This window comes from Phyllostomus discolor, chromosome 6 (assembly GCF_004126475.2).
Source record: "Phyllostomus discolor isolate MPI-MPIP mPhyDis1 chromosome 6, mPhyDis1.pri.v3, whole genome shotgun sequence".
Taxonomy (NCBI): Eukaryota; Metazoa; Chordata; class Mammalia; order Chiroptera; family Phyllostomidae; genus Phyllostomus; species Phyllostomus discolor.
In genome coordinates this window covers 122,618,496-122,645,683 of record NC_040908.2, presented here as the reverse complement: position 1 = coordinate 122,645,683, position 27,188 = coordinate 122,618,496, and the positions used below count along the sequence as shown (strand labels likewise).

At 41.9% G+C, this 27,188-nt stretch overlaps 1 protein-coding gene across 7 annotated transcripts in view; it reads right to left on the bottom strand.

Annotated features, from left to right (window-relative positions):
* Positions 1-27,188, bottom strand: part of STIM1 (stromal interaction molecule 1) — a 183,025-nt gene that overhangs the window by 12,018 nt on the left and 143,819 nt on the right. For all 7 annotated transcript variants that reach the window (XM_036028898.1, XM_028516087.2, XM_036028900.1 and 4 more), the window contains exons 4-7: positions 21,325-21,436; positions 17,990-18,105; positions 10,092-10,269; positions 5,990-6,167 (exon numbers count right to left, since the gene is read on the bottom strand). In XM_036028898.1, the coding sequence (XP_035884791.1) occupies positions 5,990-6,167; positions 10,092-10,269; positions 17,990-18,105; positions 21,325-21,436 (584 nt within the window). The remainder of the gene's footprint in view (positions 1-5,989; positions 6,168-10,091; positions 10,270-17,989; positions 18,106-21,324; positions 21,437-27,188) is intronic.

The following is a 27,188-nucleotide window of genomic DNA, read 5'->3' as shown; positions in this document are numbered from 1 at the left end:
TGACCTGAATGATCTCCAAAGTCTTCTCTAGCCCAGAGACTTTATCTATGAGTCTCCCACCAAGCAGGGCACACAGGCTTTGAAGGGCATTCTGCACGTGGTGAGAAGACAAAAAGTATAGTTACACCTAACACAGGCATTGCCAACAGAGGCCAAGACATGAAAAGAGCAATGTGTAAGCATAAATCTCCTCACTGACTTCTTAGCAGGATCATACAATGAAGCGGACAGTCACAAAGCACTCAAGTGAGAAAGGTCTGAAAATACACACAGATAGTACATACACTGGATGCCTTGCAATCTCAGAGATTACCTGTATAGTGATCCACAATCCCCCCATCTAGACACTGACTGTCCACTGGTCAGAATTCCAGAGAAAAGAGATTGAGAACCATCTCACTGTGCCCAAATTCAGCCAATCGGGCAAGTATCCTATAGCAGGCCTGAGGTTCTCTCCACAGGCTGAGATAAACTAGGAAGGCCTTAACTAAGGACAGAACACCTTTATACCTTAAAGAGCCAATAAGAGGCTCAAACTTCACTTGGCTTTTGTTCCTTGAAAAAGGAACTATAAAATGGTTCACTCCCACCTTTGAATATTTAAAATGAATTAACAGATACTTGAGAGTCTAGTACACCAAGTCTGAAAGTATATGATCAAGTCCTATATCTTAAAAAGTTTGAAGAATAGGATAAGCTAAGAAGGGGAGAATGGAGAGAGGAGAGAGCAGAGAGAGGGAAGTTGAAAGTTGTGCAGGCACACAAAAGGGATGGCCTAATAGGCTCAAAAAAACTTTATTGGGAGAAATAATTAGAAAATAGGGAACAGGGAATGGGGCGATGGGGTGGGGGCAAAGAGATAGAGGCAGACATATCTTGTACATACGAGTAACAAATGCCTTTAGAAGACAACAGATAAAGGCTGGGGCAAGTCAGAGTTCACCAGTCCTATTTTTTTATTCTGTGCCTGTGGTTCTCAACTTTGTCACACACTGGAATCCCCTGATACCTGGATTGTATCCTAATTCTGAATACACTGATCCAGGATATTGGCTTGAGCATCAAACAATTTTTAATGCTCTCCAAGTGATTCTAATATGCAGCAAAGTTAACAACCACGGACGTATATGTGCTTTAAAGTATTATAACCTGACTTTACTTCCACACAGAATGCACTAGGTCATGCCAAAAGAATAATTCTGATGTAATACAACATCTGGAAAAATCTGTATGTTATGAAAACTTTGAAAGACAAATTCTTATAATTATGAAAACTTCTCAAAGAATAAAGCTGTAGAAGCAATAAAGACGAGGTCAGCAGTTATCAAACTGTGATCCAGGAATACTCAAGTGCCCCCAAAACCCTTTCAGAGCATTTTTAAGGTCAACTTATTTTTATAACAATACTAAAATATTATTTACCTTTTTCATTCTCCTTCTCTCACAACTGAACAGTGGAGTTCTCCAGAGGCTACTTGATGAGTGATATCAAAACAGATTAAATATAGACACTAATATAAGAACCAGCAGCACCCCAGCCAGTGTCCCATAAACCGAAAGGTTGTGGTTCAATTCCCAGTCAGGGTACATGCCTGGGTTGCAGGTTTGGTCCCCTGTTGGGGCACAGAGGAGAGGCAACCAATGATGTTTCTCTTACATTGATGTTTCTCTTCCTTCACTCTCTCCCTCCCTTCCCCTCTCTCTAAAATCAATAAGCATGTCTTTGGGTGAGAGTTAAACAAAAAATCCAGCAGTGTACTAAGTCAGACATTTAAAATATTTGCAAAATTATTTTTAAAAATCATTCTTCTCATTATTTCTACTTTGGAAATATAGTCATTTTTCATAAAAATATAGTATTTGTGTTAACATGTAAGAGATCTAATATACTTCTTTTAAATTAATCAATATTTTTAAAAATTTTTCCCAGGCCTAATTTCTAACATAGTAAATAGCAACATTCTGCCACCATGAAAATTCTTTGAGGTCCTAATTAAAGACCAAAGAGTTTGAGAATCACTAGACTAGAAGAACTAAAAATCCAGAAAGGGAAAAGCCTTCCTAGGAGGAGTTGACAACTGCCGTCCACTTTTTTCCCTGAAGGCATTTGATGATTCCAGGAGAGCACTGATAATTGGATCTGGCCAGGCAGGACTCCACTGGGACACAGAAAAACTGGCCTAGCTTTTGTTGACAGTACTAGTGTACTAGTACTAGTGTAACAAATTGCAAATTGAGGGGTTCCCAAGATATATTCAATTTTCTCTGCTGGGCATTTACTGAATCCTGAAGCTGTGCAGGAGAACAGGTAGCCAGGCCAAAAACTGGAACAAAATCTCCCATACTTTCATAATACTTAGGAAACAAAATATTGCAAGAAGGAGGGAACTTGCCTCAAACACACACTCTTCTCCTCAAGACAAACATAAAATTTTGAAGCTATGAAAAGCAGGAGGCTAAAGAGCTAAACTCAAAACCTGCAAGTGGCAGAAATGAATCTCTCACATTTTTTTTCAGGGCTGAGAGAAAGAAATCCACCAGCTCTCAATAAAAATATCAGGAAAGGACTTGCCTGAGAAACTGTGATGGATGAGCACTAGACCAAGTCTTAACTAAAACTACAACCCATTTTCAACATAGCTCAACCTCTGATCAGCGTGAGGTGATTAGGCCCTCACCCTACACACCTAACAGAATAAAGGGGAAACCCCATATCTGATGCCAGAAAAAATTATTAGGATCTTCTATTTTTTTGTATATACTGTCCAGTATTTAATAAAATAAATTACTAAGTGTGAGATGAGGCTGGAAAATATAACCAATAATCAAGGTGAAGCAGTCCTATAAATGATTCAGATATTAGGGTTACCAGACCTGGGCTTTAAAACCAGTATGATTGAAATGTTAAAGAAACACAATAGATGAAAACACAATAGATGAAAACATGGACATTTTGGAGAGGGAACCAGAATCTATAAAGAGTAAAATGGACACTCTAGAACTGAAAAATACATTATCTGAGAGGCAGATTCCACTGAATGGGATCAGAGAATATAGGTTTAGAGAACTCAAAGACAGATCAACAAAAAAAACCAAACTACTAAAGCACAGAGAGAAAAAAAAAAGGACAGAATTGAGACTAAGAGACACATGGAATACAGTTAAATGGTTAATACTGGATTCCCAGAAGGAGTGGAGAGAATGGAGCAGAAGCAACATGTGCACACTTAAGAAAATGCATTCTGTAACTGTAATGTAAAATGTTCTCAATGTTGTTAGTGAGGTCAAGTGGATTACTTATGTTTAAATATTTTATATTCTTACTGATGTTTTGGCTGCTTATTATTGAGAGAGGTATGTTGAAATCTCTAATTTTGATTATGAATTTGTCGGTTATTCTAGTTTTTTCAACTTTTGCTTTATCTATAACTAGGTGTATCCAAATTAAACATTGTTATATATTACTGTTGAATTCACATGGCTATCATTAAGATATGTCCATTTTTGTCTCTAGTAATACTTCTTGCACTAAAGTACACTTTTGTCTGATATTAATATAACTACCTCTGCTTTATTTTGCTTAGTGTTTGTATCACATACCTTATCTCCTCCTTTTGCTTTTAACCTTTTTGTATCCTTATATTTACAGTATATCTCTTATAAACAGCATACAGGGGTGTTTTGTTTTTTATCCAGTCTGACATCCTTTGCCTTTCAGCCCTATTGTCTAGTTTGTTTATATAAACTGAGTTTCAACATGTTTGAAAGGACTGAAACCATACAGTGTATGTTCTATAACTACAGTGAAATTAAACTAGAAATCAATGAGAAAGATAACCAGAAACATCCCCATGCTTGAAAATTAAGCAATACACTTCTTTTTTTTTTTTAAGATTTTATTTATTTATTTTTAGAGAGGGAAGGGAGGGGGAGAGAGAGAGAGAGAAACATCAATGTGTGGTTGCCGGGGGTCATGGCCTACAACCCAGGCATGTGCCCTGACTGGGAATAGAACCTGTGACACTTTGGTTCTCAGCCCGCAAACCAAAATAACCATGAGCCAAAACAGAAATTGCAATAAAAATTAGAAAATCTTTGCACTGGCTGGTATAGCTCAGTGGATTGAGTGTGGGCTACAAACCAAAGGGTCATGAGTTTAATTCCCAGTCAGGGCACATGCCTGGGTTGCGGGCCAGGTCCCCAGTGGGGGCCACGTGAGAGACAACCACACATTGATGTTTCTCTCCTTCTCTTTCTCCCTCCCTTCTCGTCTCTCTAAAAGTAAATAAACAAAATCTTAAAAATATATATTTTCAAAAAAATAGAAAATCTTTTTAACTGAATGATAATTAAAGCATGAAATATCAAAACTTGGTAAATGCAACTAAAGCAGTGCTGAGATGGAAATTTACAGCTCTAAATGCATATATTAGAAAAGATTAAAAGTTTAAAATCACTGACCTAATCTTCCACCTCAAGAAACTAGAAAAGGAAGAGTAAACTTAAAGACTTTTTTTAAGGGCATGACTTCTACACTGAAAACTACAAAATGTTGCTGTGAAAAAATTTTAAAGACCTGAAAAGTGACAGGATAAACAACGCTCATGGACTGGAAGAATCATTTAGTTAAAATGCCAAACCCGCCCCCCCCCCACACACACATTAATCTATACATATAATTCCAACACAACAAAAATTCCAGCAAGACTTTTTTTGGGGGGTGGGGAGGGACAAAGGAATGACAAGCTAATATGGAAATGTAAAGAACCTAGAAGAACCAAGGCCATCTTGAAGAACACTAAAGCTAGAGAGTCCCAAATGAAATGGTTGGTAAATTTAAGAAAAGGTATTCAATATTATTATTAGCCATTAGGAAAATTAAAATTAAAAAATCACCATGAGATACCACCACATCCATATCAGAATGTATAAAATTAAAATGCCTAAAATTGCCAAGGCTGTAACTCAACTAGAACTCTCATACATTGCTGGTGGCCGTGTATATTGGTACAACTATTTTGGAAAACTGTTTGGCAATAAAGCTAAATATTTATGCCCTTTTATATATCCAACAGAAATAAGTACTAAGCTCACAAAGAGATGTGTGCAAGTTTCACAGCAGGGTTATTCACAAAAGGCAAACAACTCAAATGTGTATCAGAGGAGAATGGATAAATAATTTACAGTATACAATAGCTTATTACTCAGCAATGGAAATAAACTAGCTACATAAATAATGCAATAACATAGATGACTCTTACAAATAAAATGTTGAGTGAAAGAAACCAAACACAAAAACTGAGACACATAATGCCATTTATATGAAGTTCTACATCAGGTGAAACTAATACGGTTTAGAGATTATGCATAGTTATCTCTTGGAAGGAATACTGACAGTTGGCAGCGGAAAGCAAAAGTGAACCTTCTGGGGTGTTTAAAAGATTCTGTATTTTGATCTGGATGGTGGTTACAGAGGTATATGAATATGTAAAAGCTTGCCAACTGTACACTTATAATCTCTACACTTTAGTCTATCTAAATACCTCAATAAAAAAATGAACAAAATAACTAAATTTGTTACCCACTGTTCTTTGAAAATCACAGTGACAATTTTTTGCAACTTTTCCACTATTCTTAGTAGTAAGAATCTAATAACTTGAAGATATTCTTTCAGCCATATTTCTTTTTCTCCTGTTTTCTCCTCACCTGAGGATATGTTTATTGGTTTTAGAGAAAGAGGATGGGAGAGAGAGAAACATTGATGTGTGAGAGAAACATCAATTGGTTATCTCCCACACACAACCCAACCAGGGATCGAACCTGCAATGTTTTGGTGCACGGGATGATGCTCCAACCAACCGGGCCACTTGGCCAGGGCTCTTTGAGCCATGTTGCAATGTCTTCACACATGAAACTTTTCAGCCAGACTTATGGCCCCTGCTCTTTACCTACTCCCTCAGAATGTCCAGTAACTTGCAGACTCTCCTACCTGCTCCAGCTCCTCCTCAGCATATTTTTGGCGGCTCCGCTCATTCTCAGTACCCTCCCGCAGCTCCTTCAGTCGCTGGGCTTCCTGCTTGGCAAGGTTGATCTCATCACGCAGCTTCTTCTCCAGATGTACCTTCTCCACCTCCACTGTGCGGTGCTCCTCCTGGGCCTTCTGCAGCCTGGGGGGCGATGCAGGGAGCTGGAGGAGGCCAGGCAAGGGGGTCCCAGCCAACATGCCACGAGTCATGGCATTGGAAAGGAAAATAAGGGCTCCAGCACTCAGCACATATTCTCCCTATTCTGCTGACTCTGGCTGAGTTAGCTCAGCACCAACACAAACCACAGTCATTACCATACTTCTTGCACTGGCCACCATCATTTTTCTGCCACTAATAAAGGTTGTGACAACTACTAGTTTACTAGATAGTTCACATTTGTCCTCCCTGCATGTAATGACACACAGTATTATATCATGATCAACCTAGGACAGGTGTGGGTATGAAGGCTTTGTGAGGGGAAGTGACCACTGACAGAACTGAGACTAGAATTCCAATCTGTATGACTTCAAATCCCATAGTTATTCCCCTCATACCAGGTGTCTGGAAGGTTCACAAATGGAGAATACCCTGCAAGCTAGACCAAAGATCCAGAGAAAGCCTGACAGCTGAGATATAAATGAGGTGGTGGTAGTGGGGAAATTTAAGGAGGATGAGAAAGGAATCATGAGCCGCACTTCTTGGACTCCTGAGCACCTGTTGCCAGAAATACATAAAAATGAAATTCATGCCAAAGGGCAAAGCTTGAGAGAGCCCCCTGCTTCCCCAAGGCCTGAGTTCTTTTCCTTAGTATCTTCCATGGGGGCTAAGATCTCAAGGGTATCAGTTATAATGAAAATATATATATTTGTCCCTATCCACACATTCCCTTTGTTCACTGACTAGTCTTCCATCCATCCTAAACCTCCTTCCTTCCTTCCTTCTTCCTCCATATAACTATTTTATTCACTCACTCATTCATTCATTCATTTACCCAGTACTTTCAGATGTACACTAAATGCCACATCCTGTGCTAAGCCCTAGATATATGGAGATGAATGAGAAAACTGTTTCTGCCATCAAGGAGTTCATTATCTAATTCAATTTAGACAGATAATTCTATACAATGTGACAAGTTCTACAAGAGATAGATACACAAAGTGTTGGATGAGCCCAATGGATGGAGTGATCAACTCCACCTGAAACGCGTCAGGAAAGGCGAAGCATGGGCTAGATCCAGAAGAAAGAATAAGAGTTTACTAATCCCTCTGGAAGAGGGGAAGGACTTAGCCACTGTCAGGTCTCCCTACCTTAGTAGGAACCACCAAGATACCAGGGGACTGGGATAGAAGGGGAAATGGTGATGAAGAAGACAGGGGATATATGGCTTAGACTTCAGATACAGCAAAAAAAAAAAACAGAACAAGCAGTACCCAGAAAGAAGAGCACTGGCCACTGAGTTAAGTAGGTAAAAGTAGGTGACACAGAAGAGGCAGAAACAGAACTCAGTCTCTAACAGATCCCAAGTACACACTGGTCATCAGTATTGGAAACCTCAAAAGATGTGTTGGTACAAGTGGGAAGGGAGAGGGAGAAATGTCTAGACTGCTCTTACTGCTGACAAATGGTAGTATTCTGCCCAATTTGTTGGAGAGAAAGGGAGTTGAACCTCCTCAAGGTTCACACCAGGTGGCGCTACAAGCACAGCTAAAACAAACCAGAGGCGCCATTTCCTGCCCCCCATCTCCTTTTCTGGCTGAGTACCTTCCTTTACTGTATTCCTCCAAGATGCTACTCCCTGAAATTACACCATTAGGGATTCAATTCTTCCCTGAAATATTATCCTCTCTGAAAGCAGCCTCTTGAGAAAAGCCTATGATATATCTGTCTACTTCATATAATAGGGAGCTCCTTTAAAAGTAGAATCAAAACTGACCCACTTTTATAGTCCTAACAGGATCTAGACTAGATGAAAATCAACAAACACTATTGAGAGCAGAAATCAAGCAAATAAATGTATCACCAAGCCTTGCCCCACTCCATCTCCTGCACAGAAGACTGAGCATCCTGAAGGCAGCAATCAATTAGCATTACAAGAAAATTATGTAGCTGAGTGCAAGCCTTGGCTCTAAGCAGTCATGACTATAGACAAGTCTGTTCCCTGTACTGGGCCAGTTTCTTCATTTTTAAGCAGGAATCAAAATTCCTGCCTGCATCAAAGAATTATTTTGAAACCCAATGAAATCCTAACTGGAATGTGCATGTAGCATTCATTACATTTATGCACCCAAAATATTGGGAGTCCTGAAAAAAATAGCTTTACAGTGGCTTGCAGTGCAGGCCTACTGAAGTAAGGAGGGAGGAGGTGGCATGTAGCTCTGAACACTGTCAGAGGATGTGTGTGCACACAAGTGTGAGCCCAGCTCTGGGTGTGTGCATACATTTGCTTCTCTAAGTGCCACCACAGTGGTCATTAGCTCTGTAGGCCTTGGGGAGCAGGCAGGGCTGGGAGCTTAGTTTTATCCCCAAACTTGGAATGTCTCCTGCCTAGATTCTTTGCCTTTGGAATGAAAACAGTACATGTTTTTCAGACAAATGAAGAATGGGACTGCCTAGACAGCAGCATTTAGCCCCGAATTGGCAAAGGGCCCAGGATCAAGGGGCCCAACAAAGTAGCCAAAAATCAGCTCAGAGATAAAACTCCTTTTATTGTCCCCCAGAAGGCTCGACCATGAGTATGAATCTGTCCAGGCTGCCTTTACTGAGGTAGCACCCTGCGGGTGTCAAAATTCCTAGCTCACTGCTTACTGATACGTGACCCTAAGCAAAGCACTCACCCTTCAGAGCCTTCATTTCAACTCTAAAATAGGGATAATAATAGTACCTTCTAACCTGTGTTGTAATGATTAAAAACAATAATACTTTTAAGTACTTAATTATACCTAGCTCACGAGAAATCCTTCCCTCATCCCTCCAAAGAAAATAGTATCTATCACTTAAAAATAACAGAAAGAGCCAGACTGCATTTCCTTTTACATAGATTTATGCAAAGACTTCCCACTAGACTCCCTAGGCTGCCAGAATAATTTTCTAGAAGACGGTCCTAAAGTGGGCCTTTCCTCTTTACAAAACCTAAACAAAGCGAAAAACGAAATACCTGTATTGCTTCTATGTTGCCTTTTGCATCCTACTAAATTTCTCCATATGAGTCTTAAGGCGCCAGGCGCCTGGCTCCACTACACATTCAACCTTAACTACCAGGACCGTCCTACCCATCTTTTAAGGCCATCGACATCACTCACTTCCTGCTTCTGTGCTCTTCCTGTCCTTAGAGGTATCATGCCATAAGCTGACACTGAGTCACTGCACAAGTGTGCGCTCACTGCTCCTCATACGTGAGCTCTCTTGCCCCAGGAGCAGTGAATTCCTTACAATTCCCAGGACAGAGCTGGTTACTAGATATCAGGAAGTACTTAGATAGACTGACTGGCATCTTTCTTTCACAGCTATATCTTCTACAATAGTTTTAAGCCATGTTTTAGTTAGGCAGAATCCCAGACTATCCGAGCTAGGCCATTAATGTCCTCCTAGTTCCATTCATGAGAAAATAAGTCCTAGAAGGGAAAGGGATTTACCCAAAGTCTTACAACAAGTGAGTGTTTATGAGATTTAGGAGGTATTAGGAAGGCAGATTTGTGAGGTTTCTCTGGGGAAGGGTGAAGGACAATTCATTGTATCTATTTCTATGGGAAACGAAGCAAAGGTAGGGTGAAGGATAGAATAACCCCTAACAAGCCATCCAGCCAGGGAAGCTCAGGACTTCTGAGAGCAACATGTTTCTCCCTCTGAAGTTCAGAGCGAAAATAAGTTTCTGCCCTGAGAAGAATACTTGTCCATGTAACCAGAATGGCAGGAACCTGGACTCCCAATGCAGCTTTGGAAGGACGCACAGCCTGGGCAGCCATGTCAGCATGGTCTCAGGGACCAGGCAGCCCACAACCCAAATGGAATCAGGCGGCTCCCAAAAGCTGGCAGCACCAGGGCTGTGGGGAAGGGGCAGGGCCTTACCTTTCCTGAAGGTCATGCAGACTCTGCTCAGCTCGGTGTAACCCCTCCAGGTCCTTCATCATCTTCTTCATGTGCTCCTTGGAGTAACGATTCTGGATATAAGCAAACCAGCAGCCACCCACACCAATAACGATAGACACCACCAGCATGAAGTCCTTGAGGTGATTATGGCGAGTCACTGCCAGAGAGGAAGGGCATGGTGAGTCAGACTGCCCACTGCACACTTAGCCTTGCAGATTCCACTGCATATCCCCTCCTCCATGAAGCCTTCCCACCATTCACAAGAAACTACTTTCTGTTCTTAGACACACACTTGCCATACACTATTATAGTAAGCTCCCTGCCTATTTCTCTACTAAGTCAAGGCCTAGTTTGCAAACAATGAGAGGCCTTAGAGCAATAAAGAGGCTTATTAAATTGTACTTCCCTAATATGCACCGAAGAGGAAAGCACTAATGCTTTCTCAATACATGCTGGCCATCTCAGGTCTGCAATGAGCCCATGTACCCAGATGAACTGGCTTCCATCTTACAAGGTAAGCAATGCTAGGGTGCCACAGCAGGTAGAAGGAGATGGCTGGTGAGGGTATAAAGCAATGTGACTAGAGCTTGAGGTCTGGCCATGGAACTGAGGTTACTATAGAAGCTGGGTCTCCTGGGCTACTAGGCTACTGTAGGTACAAGGTACAAAGCCCAGATTAGGTAAAGGTCTGCAAGTCTCATCTATGGAGAGCACTCCTAGGCTGTAGCTCAATCTGCAGACCAGGAAAAATAGGAATAGCCTCAAGAGATTGATATAGATAAGACATGCCACATGCCAGAGGGACAGAGCTATCTGCTGAGAATGCCTGGCAGCATTGGCCACTTGGCCAGGGCCCCAGCCACCAGCTGAGACTCAGAGTAATAATCAGTCTTCAGAGCAAAACTAAAATGCTAACCAAGGAACAATAGCAGAAGATAAGAGCAAAAATCATGTCCTGAGAATTGAGCCAACCAGAAGAGGGGCACCCCTGGAGCCTGACCTTGTTCCTAGTATGCCAGATGTGGGCCCTGGGCCACAGCACAGGAGACTGGAAAGAGACACCTAAGGAAAAGAGGACTGCTGCTGAAGCAGTCCTTTAAGTTGAGTGGGTTGTACTCAACTTGGGATGGAGTAGCTGTGGGCTCAGAGGACCCCAGATGTGGGAGCCAGGGAAGGAAAAAAAGAGGGAATGGCCTCCTGTGCACAGCTGGTTACCCTCAGGTTGGGGAGGGAAAAGCAGGACTGACAGGGTCCCAGTGCCTGGGAAGGACAAGAGGCTAATGGGCATCCAAAAGGTCCTAGGTGGGACCACTACACTGAGGCAGAGTCTAAACAGAAAAAGACACATGTAGCTGGAAACCACATGAAAATGAGGCCCAGACTGAGAAAAAGGGTTATGTTCATAGCTCCTCGATGAAAGGCTGAACAGCAGGACAAGGGGATGGTGAGGGATCAAAGACAGATTAGTGCCTTCTATTTCCATCTGGGGAGGGGAGTTACTAGGTCCAGGGTGGGAGCCCTGTCCTTCACATGTTTATGCCAGATTCTCATAGAGGAAACTCAGGGCCCTCTAGTGGCCACCTTCTGCCCCGCCCCCCCCCCCCCAAACCGGCAGGCCTACACTTGCAGCCTTACTCAAGGCGTCACTCTCCTCCCTTCAGGCCCTAAGAAGGGATATCTCTGCAGCACGGTGAGCTGCCTTTCTTTCTGGAACACACCAGCCTCCTACATAGTCTCTACCAGACCAGAGGCTGGGGTACACTCTGCCTCCTTTCCCAGGGTTTCTCATCTCCAACATCCCATACACATTCCTACAGAAAGTCAGAGGCACTCTTGTTCAAACAAGACTCCATGCAGCTGGCACGCTCCACCTATTACCTCAAATTCTTCAAATTTTTAAGATGGGCATGCAGATTGGGCACCTATCTATTCTATTCAATCCCATATTCAACCTTGTCCAGATCGATTTGGAACAAGATGCTATTTTTTCCCAGCTTCATATTCTCATCCAAGTCATGAATACAAATTCTGAATGGCCAGAGCCAAGCATAGGACCTAAGGTAACACTTTCACTTATCAGTACCCACTGAATCTCTTCAACCAGTTTTGACTCCACTTAAATGTACAAGCATCCAACCCATACATACATCCCTCTGCCTTGTCAAATGTATTGTGGAAGTTCAGCTACACTGTCACATCCTATGAGCGACCAAGTTTGGTGGGAAGAAAATGAGTCTAACACGGCTGATTTACTCTGTAGCCCCTCGTGAGCATCACTTGTCCCATTCTGTAGACAAAAAAAACTGGGGTTCATAGAAGCACTACTTGTTAGAGTTCAGAAAAAGTGACAGAGCTGGGATTCAAATCCAGATGTGCCTGACTGCATGACCTTTCTGCTACACCCCACTTTGTCATTACAACTTTCATACTCACTACTCACACAGCAGGTATTGATTCTGCTTTGTTACATGTAATATCTTTTCCCATGAAGAGGCCTGCATCTCCTGGCCTAGTTTATGTGACTAAGAATTCCAAGGCCTTAGTTTCCCTCCTACCAGCATCTTGGGAGGTGACTGTGGCATTGCCATGAGGAAAGGCCTTTCAGTTAAACATAGGCCTCATACAGAGAAATTCTGCCATTGAAGGAGGCATCCTACACTGAGTATTAGGAAGTCTGGGTTCTATGCTGCCCTCTGCCGCAATTTGTTAGGAAATTCACTTCCTCCATCTGAATCTCAGCTTCCTTGGCAGTAAAATGTGTTATCACAGAATTACTAAAGAGATCAAATGCACAGTTGCAAATGAAAGCACTTAGAGGTATTTTGGAAATATTCCAGATCAACATATCCAATAAGTAATTAGGAATGTTGCTATGGAGTTTGAGAAACAGACAGGAGCTGGAGAAGCTGATGTGAGAATTGTCAGGTCCCTCCAGTGAAGCCCTGGGCTGAACCCCACAGCCCTAAACGAATCTATGATGGTTAATTTTATGTGTCAACTTGACTGGGCTAAGAGATGCCCAGATAGCTGGTAAAACATTATTCCTGGGGGTGTCTATGAGGTTTTCTTCATGAGAAGTATTTGAATAAGTAGACTGAGTAAAGATCAGCTTCACTAATGTGAGTGGGCATCATCCAATCATCCATAGGCTGCTGAGGGCCTGAATGGAACCAAAGGTAGAGGAAAGGTGGATTTGCTCTCTCAGCTTGAATTGAGACATCCATCTTCTCCTGTTACACCAGTACTGGTTCTCCGGTCTTTGGACTCAGACAGGGACTTACACCATCAAGTCTCTGATTTCCCAGCCTGTGGAACACCATCATCTCTCTTGGTTCTCAGGCTTTCCTGGTTCTCCAGCTTGCAGATGGCAGATCATGGGACTCTTGGTCTCCCTAATTACATGAGCCAATTCCTATAATAAATGGCCTCTTATAAATATCTATATACATGTCCCACTGGTTCTGTTTCTCTGGAGAATGCTAAATACAGAATCTACAAATTATTGTACAAGAAAAAGAGGAGAAAATAGGGAAATCAAATGTCTAGTCTATGCTTAATGAATGATGTACTTCTTCCCATCATAATTCTGTTCCCATTCTTCAGTTCCTACTACCTACTGTCCCAGCCCATCACAGCCCACAGAGATCCTTCCATTCCTTGTCCTCTAAACTAGGATTTCCTAATTAATCCATTCTTCAGACAGGTAAACAAGGCTTATCTCTAGCTATCTCAGGGACTGCCTTGTGTGTTTTTCAAGTTACACATCAGTCACCTTTTTTTCTGATAGTTTGTGAGTTTCTCAGGGCCAGGCACAAGACTAATTTATCTCTGTAGCCCCACACTTAGCATAGAGCCTGACCAAAGCAAGTGCTCGGCAAAGGTGGGAAGCAGGGGAAAAGAGCAGGAAGAGAGGTTTTAGCCCAAAAGGAGGGGGGTGGAGTTTACAATATAAAGTGCATGTGAAGGGCAAATACCAGCTCCTGGTGATATGAAGAATACGGCTAGCTGTCCTACACAGTCTCTATACAAGCCCAGCTCTCAGAATCCACCTCACACCCAGGGAACATAGCCAGGGTAGAAAGACCACAGAGGTTTCATGAAAGCAGATGTGGCTAGCCAAGTGAACAGAGCTGGCTGGGATCTGAGAATCCAGAGGGTGGCAGGGATTCCTAGTCCAAGTGCTGCAAATAGATTTCAGCAAAATGAGGTCAACTATTAACACAATCAGGCCTGAGAAGGGGAGAAGAGTGTAAACTAATGAGATGCTGACATGTTAACAGAGTCAGAGGTAATGGTGAAAATTTTCAAGGTACCAGTTAGCACTGAGAATGTGAGCCTCTAATCATTATCATTTTCTGGAATCCTCACTCCCAATCTATTCTGTCCACCCACTCTACTGCCCACAATACCCTGCCCCTGACAGACACAGATATTCATCCCTTACTGCCAAAATATGTGCTAGGAATTTCTTTTGTCATTTACACAGCCTTCTGTGCTAAGGTGTCTGTTTAACCTGGAATGACTAATCCCTGGACCCACCTCCCTTTTGGATGTGGCCCCAAAAGTGCCCTGGCTGCCTCACCTACCCAAAGAGGCTCCACAGGTAGCACGACCAAGGTGAAAAGGATTCTTCTAACATCACCCCTCAGTCCTATAGCTCTGGCAACTCCCAGCCTCCTCCTGCAGAACTTTGAGGATACATCACCTGACACCTACTTCTTGCTGGGCCTTATGCTAAGTGCTGATGACAGATGAACAAAGCTCTTCCTGCCCTTGAGGAGTTCCCAGTTTAAATGGTAACAGACAGGGAAAGAGAATGTTAACAAAGGAAGCGTGTACAAAGGGCTGTGACTTCCCAGAGGAGAGTAGGAGAGAAGGGTTGAGAATGCCTGGGAAGAGGCTACAAAGGTATCCTGGGGAAGGCTTGAAGGGTGAGTTGGAACATAACAGAAAAGAGAAAGAAGGTAAGGATAGAGCTGACAGAGACCACAGCAAGCTATGTCAAAGAGGCAGCCACTCCTGTTTACCAAGGACTCTTCCCTATTATCTGAGCCACTGAAGAAGGCTGACTGGGTATAGTCTTGTCTTTTCCTTTCCACAACTACCCCCAACCCTAGCAATTCCTTGGCAGGCCTCTCCCTGCCTGCTTCACGATACTCCTGCTGAAAGCACCAAGGGCACGGTAGCCCCTAGCCCAAGACTACCTGCAACAGGTACACTGCACACTGGAAATAGTAGCTACCATTTGTTTAGGGGAAATAGGGACATAGACAACCTTGGGAACACACCCAAGGTCACAACACTTCTGAGTGACAGAGCCAGTTTGCTTGATTTCAAAGCTGGAACTCTGTATTATAACTTGTTTCCAATTAACAGAAGTAGAGGGTGGGGCCATACAGTAGAAAACAGCACTGCGTTCAAGTCATGGCTCTGCCACATAAAAGCTGAATGACCTCTAAAAACTCACCTCATCTCTCTGAGCCTCATTTTCTCTGAGAAAGTATCTGCAGAGGAGAAAAAGGCCCCTCAACAAATGATCGGCTGCCAGAGTGAGACATCAGCTTAGGCCTCAAAGTGGACACTGCCTTTGGGCCTTTGCTTCTTAGAGCACAACTAATACATGATCACTGGCACTGTTAGGGGAGCCCCCACAAGAGCCTCCAAGCCTATGGCCAACTTTGCAGAGTGGAAAAGTCTGCAAAAGGCCATGTGCTACTCTGTAGCCACATGGGGAGGACTGAAATGTCTTCTACTGTCAGAAAATGGACCCCAAGATGACTCTCTACTGAGCCAGTCTGATCCCTTCTCCCTCTTCCCAAGCTCTGAAGCTGCTGTGAGCCCATGGGTTCACAGCGGACCTGTGAACTCAGCGGACCCTCCTGGCTGCTGCACAACAAACCATCGATTTTGAGATGTCTCACTCCTCATGCCAATGGCAGGATTTTCATTAAGGCTGGGCAAGGTAGCCCTGGCTGGCCCAGGTTTGTTGGGGTGTTTGTCTACTACATGCCTTATGGTGAGGCGTGAGAGCCATAGCCTTAGGAACTCATCCAGGTGCAGAACACAGGTCAGAGCCAGTGCAGGCCCTCATTGTAAGTCGTGTGTGGGTGTTGGACAGGGAACAGCACTGAACTAGGGGTTTTAGTCCATGCTCGGATGGGAACGCAGAGCCTAAAGGGACACAGATCAAGGGATTCTCTGCAGGTCCCACCAGACATGGCCCCACCCTTGCAAGAGTCTCCTGCCAAAGAGCTTCCTGATATTTTCCTCAGATTCCACCTGGCAATTTTCAAAATTTTTCTTTAACAAACATCAGTAGGAAACTATAAAAACAATATTTCCCATCAGGACAGCTGATGGATCCCAACATAGCTCCCAGGAGTATACCCAGTTCTATCTGAGACCTTGAATGAGAGCCAGTGAGAGACTTACTGACCAAGTCCATTTTACAGGTGAGGAAACCTAACTCTAGATGAGAGAACTGAATGGCCAAAGATCCTCTGATAAGGCAAGGGTCACAGAATTCCTAAAAGTATAGGATATAGACAGTAGTAGTAGTAGGGAACACACCTCCTGTCTTTTATACAGGCCCTTAATCAACCAAAGGGTTTCTCCCCAAAATTATAGAAGGTAGCAGTTGAAAGGAATCTTAAAGATCCATTAGCTCAATTATTTTATAATACAAATCAGAAAACACACTCTGAGAAAAGTGACCTAAACAAGGTCTCACAGTGAGTGGCAATTTTGAAAAGAGACCAAGATGCTTTCCTAAACTTTACAAGTTCTCTATATGAAAGTCCTGGAATTACAAAACAAATCTAGATGTACATGATGATGATGACTGAGATATAATTCATACACTCTAAAATTCACTCCTTCAAAATCAATTCAATGGTCTTAGCATATTTACAAGGTTACACAACTATCAGTACAATTAATTCTAAAACATCACTACTCCATAAAGCACTTCCCACCCCACATGCCAGCCGCTTCTCTGGACTGGTTCTTGGCTCTATAGCATTCTGCTGCTGGCATCCTCAACTGATGCCAATAGCTCTCAAATGGCAGGGAGTGAACCCTAAGAGCCTGTTTGGTCAGGGCTAATTTTCTGAGAAATATTTGTTCCCCCAGAGTTTACTTAGAATAAGAAATAAGATGTCAGGCTCTTGCAGGATCTTCAGGAGCTGAACCACCTAATTCTCTCAACTAACTCCTGGATGAAGAAAATGCTCTTCCTTAGGCCTGAGTGTGTCTCTATTGCTGCAGTGAAAGCCCACTTAGTCCCCTATCGATACAGAAGGACACAAGATGTTCAACAATTAGTTCATACATTCTGAAGACACACAGTGAGAGCAGGAAACAGCTAAACAGCATTCAGCCCCTATGGTTACTTTTATCCCTCAGCATAACTTTCATATTTTAGCATTTGTGTTCCTGCTCAGGTTGTTTCCTTCATCCAAAATGCCCTCCCCAGCCACCTCTATGGAATAAGGCCACACCCATCCTTACAGACAGAGCTCACACGCCACTTCTTCAATAGTATGCCTTCTCCATCCTTCCTCTCAACCTCAGAAGTACTGTGTACCTCTCTAGAACATTCATTTTTATCCCTTTAGGGCAGAATATGATTCATCCAGGTCTCCCCATAGGTTTCAGCACAGCACTGGCACAAAGCAGATGTTTTATTAACATATCTAATGAATGGATGTTGATAGCTGGATGGACTACAAGGTAAAACCATTTCATCTCAACAGCAGCAGAAAAAGTGGAGGCACTGCCTTGCAGGTGTGCCTAGGAGACCCAGCACCTCAGCCCAGACACCCCAACAGCCTTGGATTCCATGGCACACCAGCAGCCCTTCTCTCCACAGGACTCACAGAGAGGAGGCCCAAAGAGCACTGTGTCCAGGGCCTTTAGCTGTAGCTTCTGCCGATGACTCCGGTCTGTCATCTTCAACACGGTCCCTGTCATGGTGGTGTTGGTTACAGCGAGCCTGTTGAGGCAAAGAGTAGGTATTCAGTTCCCTGCCACCAAAGCCAGGAAGGATCCTGGTAAAACTGCCCATCTCCTCCAGAAACACTTCCATGACTTCTAGCTGCTGGTGACTGCTCTCCTCTGCACTTTAGAACACAGAGTCTACACGGGACACATAACATTTACCAAGAATTTGTTCACCCTTCTACACATGTCCACCTCTCCTGAGTATCCTATTCTCTGAGGACTATCCATTGTGCCCATTCCCAGGCCCAGCTGTAAATTTGCTGTTGTGCTTCCCCTTACAGGGATTACCTACTACATATCTTCTACACTCCCACCATTTATAAATGCATTCTCCTCCTGTCCAGCCTTTTCAAAATGTCCAGTGATTCTGGGGATCTCTGAATTATCCTAATCCTAACCCAATTAAATATGTTCAATAATGAATATATTTAATACTCATTAAATATAAAGCTACTGATGACAAACACTACACATCTAGTTAGCTTGTACTTGAGTCACTGTCATTTGCTCCCAGATTACTGTAATTTTTTATGACCTTCAACCATATTGTTAATAATAACTCTAATAAGAGTAGGCCTATACACAAGAAATGACTTCAGAAAAACTAGACTTTGTTTCTCTTCTGTGGGAACACAGTGGATATTAAGAGGAGAAGAGTCTAAGATATGAAAGACTGAAAAACGCTGGTCTGGGTCCCACAAGAGAGCGTTTACTACTATACTACTCCATAAGGTCAATGCTCTTTTCAAATGCATATCTCTGTTTCCCCGAGTAGAAAAGAAGCTTCTAACATCAGTGTGTGTCTATACTCCTGCCTGGGTATGCAGAAGCAGCTAGTTCTTTCTCTAGTCCTGGGAAGCAATCGAGTCCTCCTACAAGAGAGGCACAAGGCACTGGTAGGAAGTGGGAGGGTCAGGAGATCTAGTTTCTGGTCTCAGCCCTATCATTGAGTGACTCACTTGTCTAATCATAAGCTGCTGGGTCCCTCTCCTTCATAAATTTCTGTAAAATCAGATGCTTCCTACAAGCCTGGGAATTCTTGGGGCTCCTCTTCAGAGAACTTCTATCAGGTATACTGGATTTCATCTGACTGATCAATATAAGTGTTATCTTTTGTATGGTCTTTTTGTCAAAGAAACCCACAAATTTGAATGCTATCTACTTCTAAGTGATGAGAGAAATGAAAAGCATTTACTAGCTAACATTTACTAAGCAACTGCTGTGTATCTCCTACTGTTCTGGCACTTTACATACAATACCTCATTTAGTTCTCATGATTTTGAGAGCCCAGTTCTATTATTAGAACAGATACAAAAACTGAGACTTACAGTTGAGTAACTTGCTCAAAGTCACACAATGAATAAGTGGCAAAGCCAAGAAACAAACTCAAATCTGCCATATTCTTTCTATTATACAATGCTGCCTAGTGATGGGCCTAGAACATCCCTACTCTATGCACTGAAGGTTCCATGCTTCTCACTGTCACTAAGGAGTCACAGCTTGGCTTCCTTTATTCCTGAGACAGCTTACTTAGCTAGATCTGGTCTTAGATCTAATCCTAGCCACAAGAGGGCTAAGTGAGCCCATGACCTGAGAACTGACTTCTTATCCTAAGCTTTACAGTTTTAATCCAAGCCACAGCCATTCCTCATGATGAAATGGTGCTGTGATCCACAAGGCACTACTGCCATTGCTGTGGGTAATGAGAAAGGAACCTAAATCCTGGCGCTTCATAGTCAATCATCTATTCAGTGCTGGTCTCTTCCATTAAACATGGAGTTCCTAAAGGCAGATATGAGGTCTAATGCATGTCTTTGTCCTCAGGGCCCAGAGCATGGCATATGGTAGATGCTTGGTAAAGTCTTGTCAAATAGAACTAAACTGACTATTTCCAGGAAGTCTATCCTCAACTACACGGGGCAAGAGGAAAAATGCAGTAAAAAAGGCAAGGCACTTAGAACCAAGCAGACCTGGGCTCAAATCCCAGCACTGCCACTTACCAGCTTGAATAAATCAGAAAATACTTGAAATTCAGCTTGTTCACCTGAAAGCTGAGACAGTTATTTTTTCTTCCCAGAATTGTGAAAATCAACTGAAATAATAGTTAGGAAGCACTCTATAAAGGGATTTACAAACATTTAGATTATTACTCTCTCCAGAAAAGGGAGAAGCTGTGAAGAGAAGGCTGCAGGCAGCAGAGAGGGAACAATCAGCTCAGCTAGGCCTGGCCAGCAGTGCCCAGTAGTTCTGTAGCTGGAGACTGCAATGTGTGGGCATTCCAACAGCTTCGCCTTCCCCTTTCCCCCGTTGTTGAAGCTTATAACCAGATGCACCTACATAACAAGATGACGGATTATGCACAACCAGCACTTACCAGACAGTAAGCCCTTTGAGGACAAGGGCAGGTTGTTGTCATCTTTATCCCCAGAACCCAGGACAAGTGCTTGGCACAGAGAGGTACCCAGTAAATATTTTTTAAATGAATAAGTAAATGGGTTAATGATTGAATGACATATGATACTAGTTTGACATAAGAAGTCCAAGTAATATTCCATCTCCTCCCCACTTCCACCCCAAGCCCTCACATATCGCACCTGTAAAGGATGCAAAGTTAGGACACAATAGCTATTGGAAGAGTCATTCCAGAGAACAGGCTGGGTCCAAAGGAAGTCAGGCCCTACCTCTGCATGATTTCTTTAGAGTACGTGGTATATGGATAATTCAAAGGAAGCTAAAAGAACCCTAAGGCTCCTGGACAATAAAAGAGGCAGCAAAAGAAAAAAGAAATACCACAGGCTTCAAAATCTACCCAGATCAAGCGTTTTGCTTCTAACTAGCCACATGACCTTGGAAGAGTCACTTAGCCAGTTTCATCATCATTATACAATAATACCTACCTTATAAGAGTAATGTAAGAATTAAATGAGATACTGTATAAAAAGTGTTGAAGTAGAGTGCTTGGCATGCACTAAGCACTCAATAAGTAGCAGTTATTAGTACTATTCCCAGTACTGATAGAAATATTAAATCAGAGAATGAATGCTATGTAGCCATTGTGCTTTACAGCAAGTGCACAGTAGATGTGAAAACAGGCTATAGATTCTGCCCTAAAAAGGATGTGACCTCATTTAACTGACCAGAACAACCTGAAGGCAGGCCAACCCCAGTCCATTCTCTGTACCCCTAAGTAACAGAACTGTCTTCTCCTGACCTTGGCATGGCATGGCCACTGAGCTGCAGCTTCCGGAAGGTCTCCTCATACTGAGGCAGCTCCACATATGTGATCAGCCACTGCACCACCTCATCCACGGTCCAGTTGTATACTGTGGGAAGACACAGGAAAGCCATGACTCCAGAAGGCCAAGCACTGCTTGCACTTACTGTCACAGTCACATTGACCTTAACATTTACCACATGTTTATGTGTTCAACATCTCACTCTCACATAAAATACGCACCCTACTTTTTGTTTATGTACATATACGGAGGTGAGCAAAAGGAGGTTTACAGTTGTTTGTATGGGGAAAAACCACTAATAACTAAATAATAATATAAGAATAAACTCTGTGTTTTGCATACTCAAACAAGTTTTGCCCACCCCTGTATATGTGTGTATGTATATGAGACGTTACATGGAGAGATGGATCCAGATGATGTCACTTAAACCCTGAGTCAGATCATACTGGTCAATAGCCCTACTCTCAGATATTTTTAGTTTTGTGCAACAAGTAAATTTCCCCTTTTGTTTATATCAGATTGAAAAGATTTTCTGTCACAACAGGACCCAATTCTAACTGAAATAATTACTGAGCGATCACTCACAACATGGCTAATCACATCATTACCCTCCATGGCCACTGTAGCTAATCATTTGTCAATATTATAATGTTGTGATTTTTAAATGGATTACTATAAAAATAATTCTCTTAAAATAATTTTAATGTTTGTGTGGTATTTAGACACATAGATAACAAACTTATCTCCATACTTTGTCAAGAGTCAACAAGAAAGAAATAGAAGTGGACTTAATACACAAGGAATTAAGTTCAAGCCAGGTGAAGATCAAATGACATCATGATATATTACATAAATCAAAGTTTCGTAGTAGCGTGAATAAAGAAAGATGGAGGGAGGACTGAATCATCAGATGGTACCCAGTAATAAAGGCCTGCTGAACTTAAAGGGCCTGGGAGCAACTGAGTTTCAGCAAAAAGGTATCATTTTATTGGATTTGAAGTTTGTTTTTATTTAATGTATAAATCTGTTTTCATTTACATTTGCATACAAATTTTATATAGCAACTTAAACCTCATGTTATGCTTGTACATATTTAAGTAACTTTATAATGAAAATAAGTCAGCATTTCAGGCCCTAGATAAATTATTTCCCTTAAAAGGAATTTGTATATGCCTCAAGTTTGAAAACTACTGCTGTAAGCAGCAAGAACCCTAAATAGTATGAAGCAGAATGAGATGGTGAGATTTATCATCCTCCTTGCTTAAGATTCATATCTTTACCAAAAACTGTCTTTAATGAGAATGCTTTCTAATTTCCCTTTAGTAATTAGGAAACATTAAGGCATGGACCATGTCCCATTCATTTTTGCACACTCCATTGTCTCTAAAATAGAGCTTCATATACAGTGGTATTAATAAGGATTTACTCAAAGAATAACTACCCTAAATGAGGAGTTCCAGAAATGTTGTGAAGGTGAGCCAAATAGTCACAACGGTACCCTTAGACTAAAATACAGCTCATGTAAATGGTTAACTTCTGAAATGCTTGTCAAAAAAACAGGCATTCTTCTGGTAGACACACCTCAGATCTTAGGTTGTTTCTGTCATTTTCACATAAGATAGAGAAGTTGGAAGGCTGGGCCCTGTCCCTTCATTCTCCTACTTCCCCTACAGTGGAGTCCAGTACTGGTCCAAAGCAAACACTTAGAAAGAGATCCTGAACGAAACCAAGTTGAAGGTATAACTACTCCAATCTCTTCATGTTCCCAAGCAAGCTACTAGAGCTCAGGAGAAAAGTCCCAAAACCAACAGAGTTTGGAGATAGATCACACTGTCTGCAAAGACACAGGATGTGAGAAGAGAAAGGAGTCATGGGACAAAATGAAGCAGGTACAATGCCCTAAGACTGCATCCTAGAAGACAAGATTCTAGAAGTTTAGGTGAATGGTGCCTAGTCATTGCTTAAACTTCTAATTCCCAGAGTAAGATACATTGGAGAGAAGAGAGTAATTAATTTCTAAGAGATGTTCAAATCTTAGGGTTTGGGAAAGGAGAGATGACAGAGCTGGGATTAAAGAAGCATTACAGAAGGTAGAATGTATTCCTGAGCCATCATTCCTGAAAATGGATATAATAGCCACACACATTACAAATGTGATCATTTACTATGGTTTGGAGTATCAGGTAATAAAGACGTAGTAGAGGGACACACAGACATGAGGCAGACAGCCAAGTGCTAGCCTGTACGATAAAGAGAACAACACGCTCCAGACACTGCTGCCAAGGGAGCTCAGCCTCATCCAGGACAAAGCGGCCTTTCTGCTGGGCACGTGGAATGGAAAGAAGTCCACTTTTTTATTGCTAGAAAGGCCTGAGGCTGGTGGTGCTACAAAGGTCTTTTGTCTACTGGGAGGACGCCCTGCTACGAGCCTGAGCACAGACATTTGGCACACAGGAATTCCTCTATCTGTACCCTACACTGCCATGGAGATAGGTAGGAATCACTCTAGACCAGGGTTTCTCAGTCTCTGCACCACTGACATTTTGGACAGGACACTTCTTTGTTGTGGGGGGCTGTCCTGTACATTTTAAGATGTTTAACAACATCCCTGGCATCTATACACTAGGTGCCAATAGCATGCTGCCAGTCATTACAATCAAAAATGTCTCCAGATAATGCCAAATGTTCCCTACGGGACAAAACTACCCTGACTGAAAACCGCTGTCCTAAACACTACCATAGGTGAGACAGAGTCTATAATGGCATCACTGCAATTTGGTGAGGAAGAACTCCGAACACATTCGGCCCCTATACAGCCAAGCTATAAGGAAAAAGGATAATGGCTTGAGCATGTCAGGCCAAACCTCAAAGCAGTTGGTTTTGGTTTTTGGTTTTGGTGCCCGACAGATCATTCTGTTACCTAGGTGGGGCATGGCAGCATGGGGTTTCCCAACCAGAGAGACTGCAGTCTGAACAAAATAAACCAGGATGAGCTGCATTCTTGACAGATTAGCAATCCCGTGTCCCAGCATGAAGAGCTCCATTAACAGTTAAGTTGAGAGATCAGAGGCCCTTGTCACTAAGGTTCAAGTACCTAAAAGTTAAAAGCCTTGTTCTGCTTTCTCATTGCAATAGAGAAAATGAGAAGTTTCTCTGGGCCAAAGTGAGAAAGAAGGCAAACAGCTAGGGATATAACAGTATACAAAACAGTCATAGATTCCTGATGCTTATATTCTGGTGGAGAGAGACAAACTAAAGCACTATAAACCAACAAATATTGGGTAGTGATAAGTACAATGAAGAAATACAAAGCAGGGTAAAATGATAAAGAGCAATGCTATATCAGATGTAATCACAAAAGGCCTCTGATGAGGTGACATTTGGGTGGAAAATTAAATAAAGATGTGAGCCATGTGAATACTTGGGGGAAGGGCCTTCCAAGCAGATAGAACAGTAAGTATTACTCCCTAGCACCTGAGCTATAGTCATACCTCCAGGGATATTCCAGGACACTTCCTTGGCCTTGGCCAATCCCTTCTCTTGCCAGGGAAAGAATAAGCAGTAGGAAATAGGCTCTGGAATCAGCATTTCTTTTCCATAATGGACCAGTGGTGCCTCCAAATGAAGCTCTCACTTACTTTTATGGCAAGTTACTTAATATTTCTGTGCTTCCTTTACATCACCTATAAAATGGTAAAAATCAGAGTTCTCACATTGTAAGAGTGTAGTAAAGATATGGAAGCTCCTTGCATACAGTAAGAGCTAAAGAAATATTGGTTATTATTATTATTTTCACTATTTGTTTATTCATTCATTCACCAAGCTTTCACTGGCTTCTACTTTAGTAGGTACTGGGTGAGTTACTGGATACAGAAATCAATCTGCATGATCTCCATCACAAAGGGCTTTCTTCTAGAGAAGGAGACATACAAGAAAATAAATGAGTATATAATACAGTATGATAGGTGCTAGGGAGGTGCCAGAGGGCTATATGGGGTGATGTGGGAGAAAGAAGTGACTAATAACTAGAGTGAGGCAAAAAATAAAAAGCCATCAAAAAGCCTAGCTTTTTATCTGGATACTCTGGATACAGAGCACTCCAGGAGAACTACAGAATTTACCAAGTGGCCTTCTCTAAGGACAGTTTCTTCTGGCTCACATTAGCAGCGTGTCATCTACATGTAGAGTCAATATCAAGCCCTTAATCACCATTGCAAAAAAAAAAGTCTGGCCCATGGCCTAGGCCTCATGTGATAGGCCCACTAAGCTACCTGGCAAAAACCAGTTCTACACAGCTGCAGAGTTGTAAGAGAACCTAGGCTATGGAATTGAATAAGCCAAACAACTTGTACAAAATCACACAACAGTAGAGCCAAGGACAAGCGTTTGTCTTCTACATACCTACTCTGGATCAGGCCAGGAGCTAAGTGTTGAGATACAGAATCATATTAGGTAATGCCCTCAAGCAGAGTGGTAAAAAACAAGCAGAGGAACAGATCACTGTAATTAATGTGCCACAATGAGATAGAAGTAAGAGGCTGTGGAAACACAGAAGGAGGCATTTAACCTAGCCTGTGGTTTCCAGGCAAGATTTCCTAAAGAAGGGGATACTTAAGTTGACTCCTGATTGTCACATAGGATTTAACCAGATCAACAAAGGAGGAAGGACAGAGGAAACAGTATATATGAAAGCATCAAGGGATGAAAGAGAAAGACATATTCTAGTAGCTGCAGATAAATCAGTGCAGCTACAGAGAAAGAGATGTGATGAAGAGTGATAGAAAATAAGAAAGTGAATCATAGAAATAAGCAGTATGCTAACCTCGTATGCTAAACTAATCTAGCACAATGCCTAATATATACCCACAAGTATGTATGCACAAATTGTAGGAGAGAAACAGAAATTTGGGGGGCCAATACTACAGAGGTGAATAAGGAATGATGGAGAACCACAACATTAAAACATAAAGGAACTTGTAAGGTATAAAAGAAATTCACCAGATTTTTATTTACATGTACACACGGATATTTTTTTCCCAACTGAGGTAATTCATTTTGAAATTACAAATGGACATTTAATTTCAATGCACCTAACATCTCAGAGATAAACATGAAAAAAGATAACATTTTCTATAATAATTTCTCTTATCAACAACTACTGAGCTTTCAGGACTTTATTTTGTTGAGTTCCAAATGAGAAACCAGTTGGGATCTAAACTTACTACAAGTTCTACACAAACTCAAGTGTTACCTGAACAATAGGAAAGACATATTTATGTTCTCAAAGTATCATAAAATTATCATATTGTGATTACACTGGAATTTACTTGTAACATCTTTAACAATATCTTTATTTGTACAGGTTCCACTTAAGAATATTTCTATCACCCAGAAATTTGGTGTCCTAGCATGCTTATTTTACTATTTAAAAAGAAAAAAAAAGTAGCCAATGAAAAATGTAAGCAGAGACCTAGTCAGGTATTTATTTTAGAAAGATCTCTCTGGAACCAATTGTAGGATAGACCACAGTAGAGCCAGACTGGGCCAAGAAGAACAGTATGAAAGCATCCAAGCAAAAGATGATTAAGTTGAGACTTCTGCTTCAGGCCAAGATAAAGTAACAAGAATGGAATTTACCCTCCCCTTCCTGAAACAACTTTTAAAAAAAGACAAAACACATAAAACAATGGTTTTTAAGACACTGAGAATCAGCCTACAATGGACAATGATCTTTGAGAGATGGTAAACAAATGAGGCAAGTCATACAATTGACTTGAAAGGGAGAAAATGGAAATATACTTTTGTCAAGTTCTTTCACTATGTGACAAGGTATAAAAAT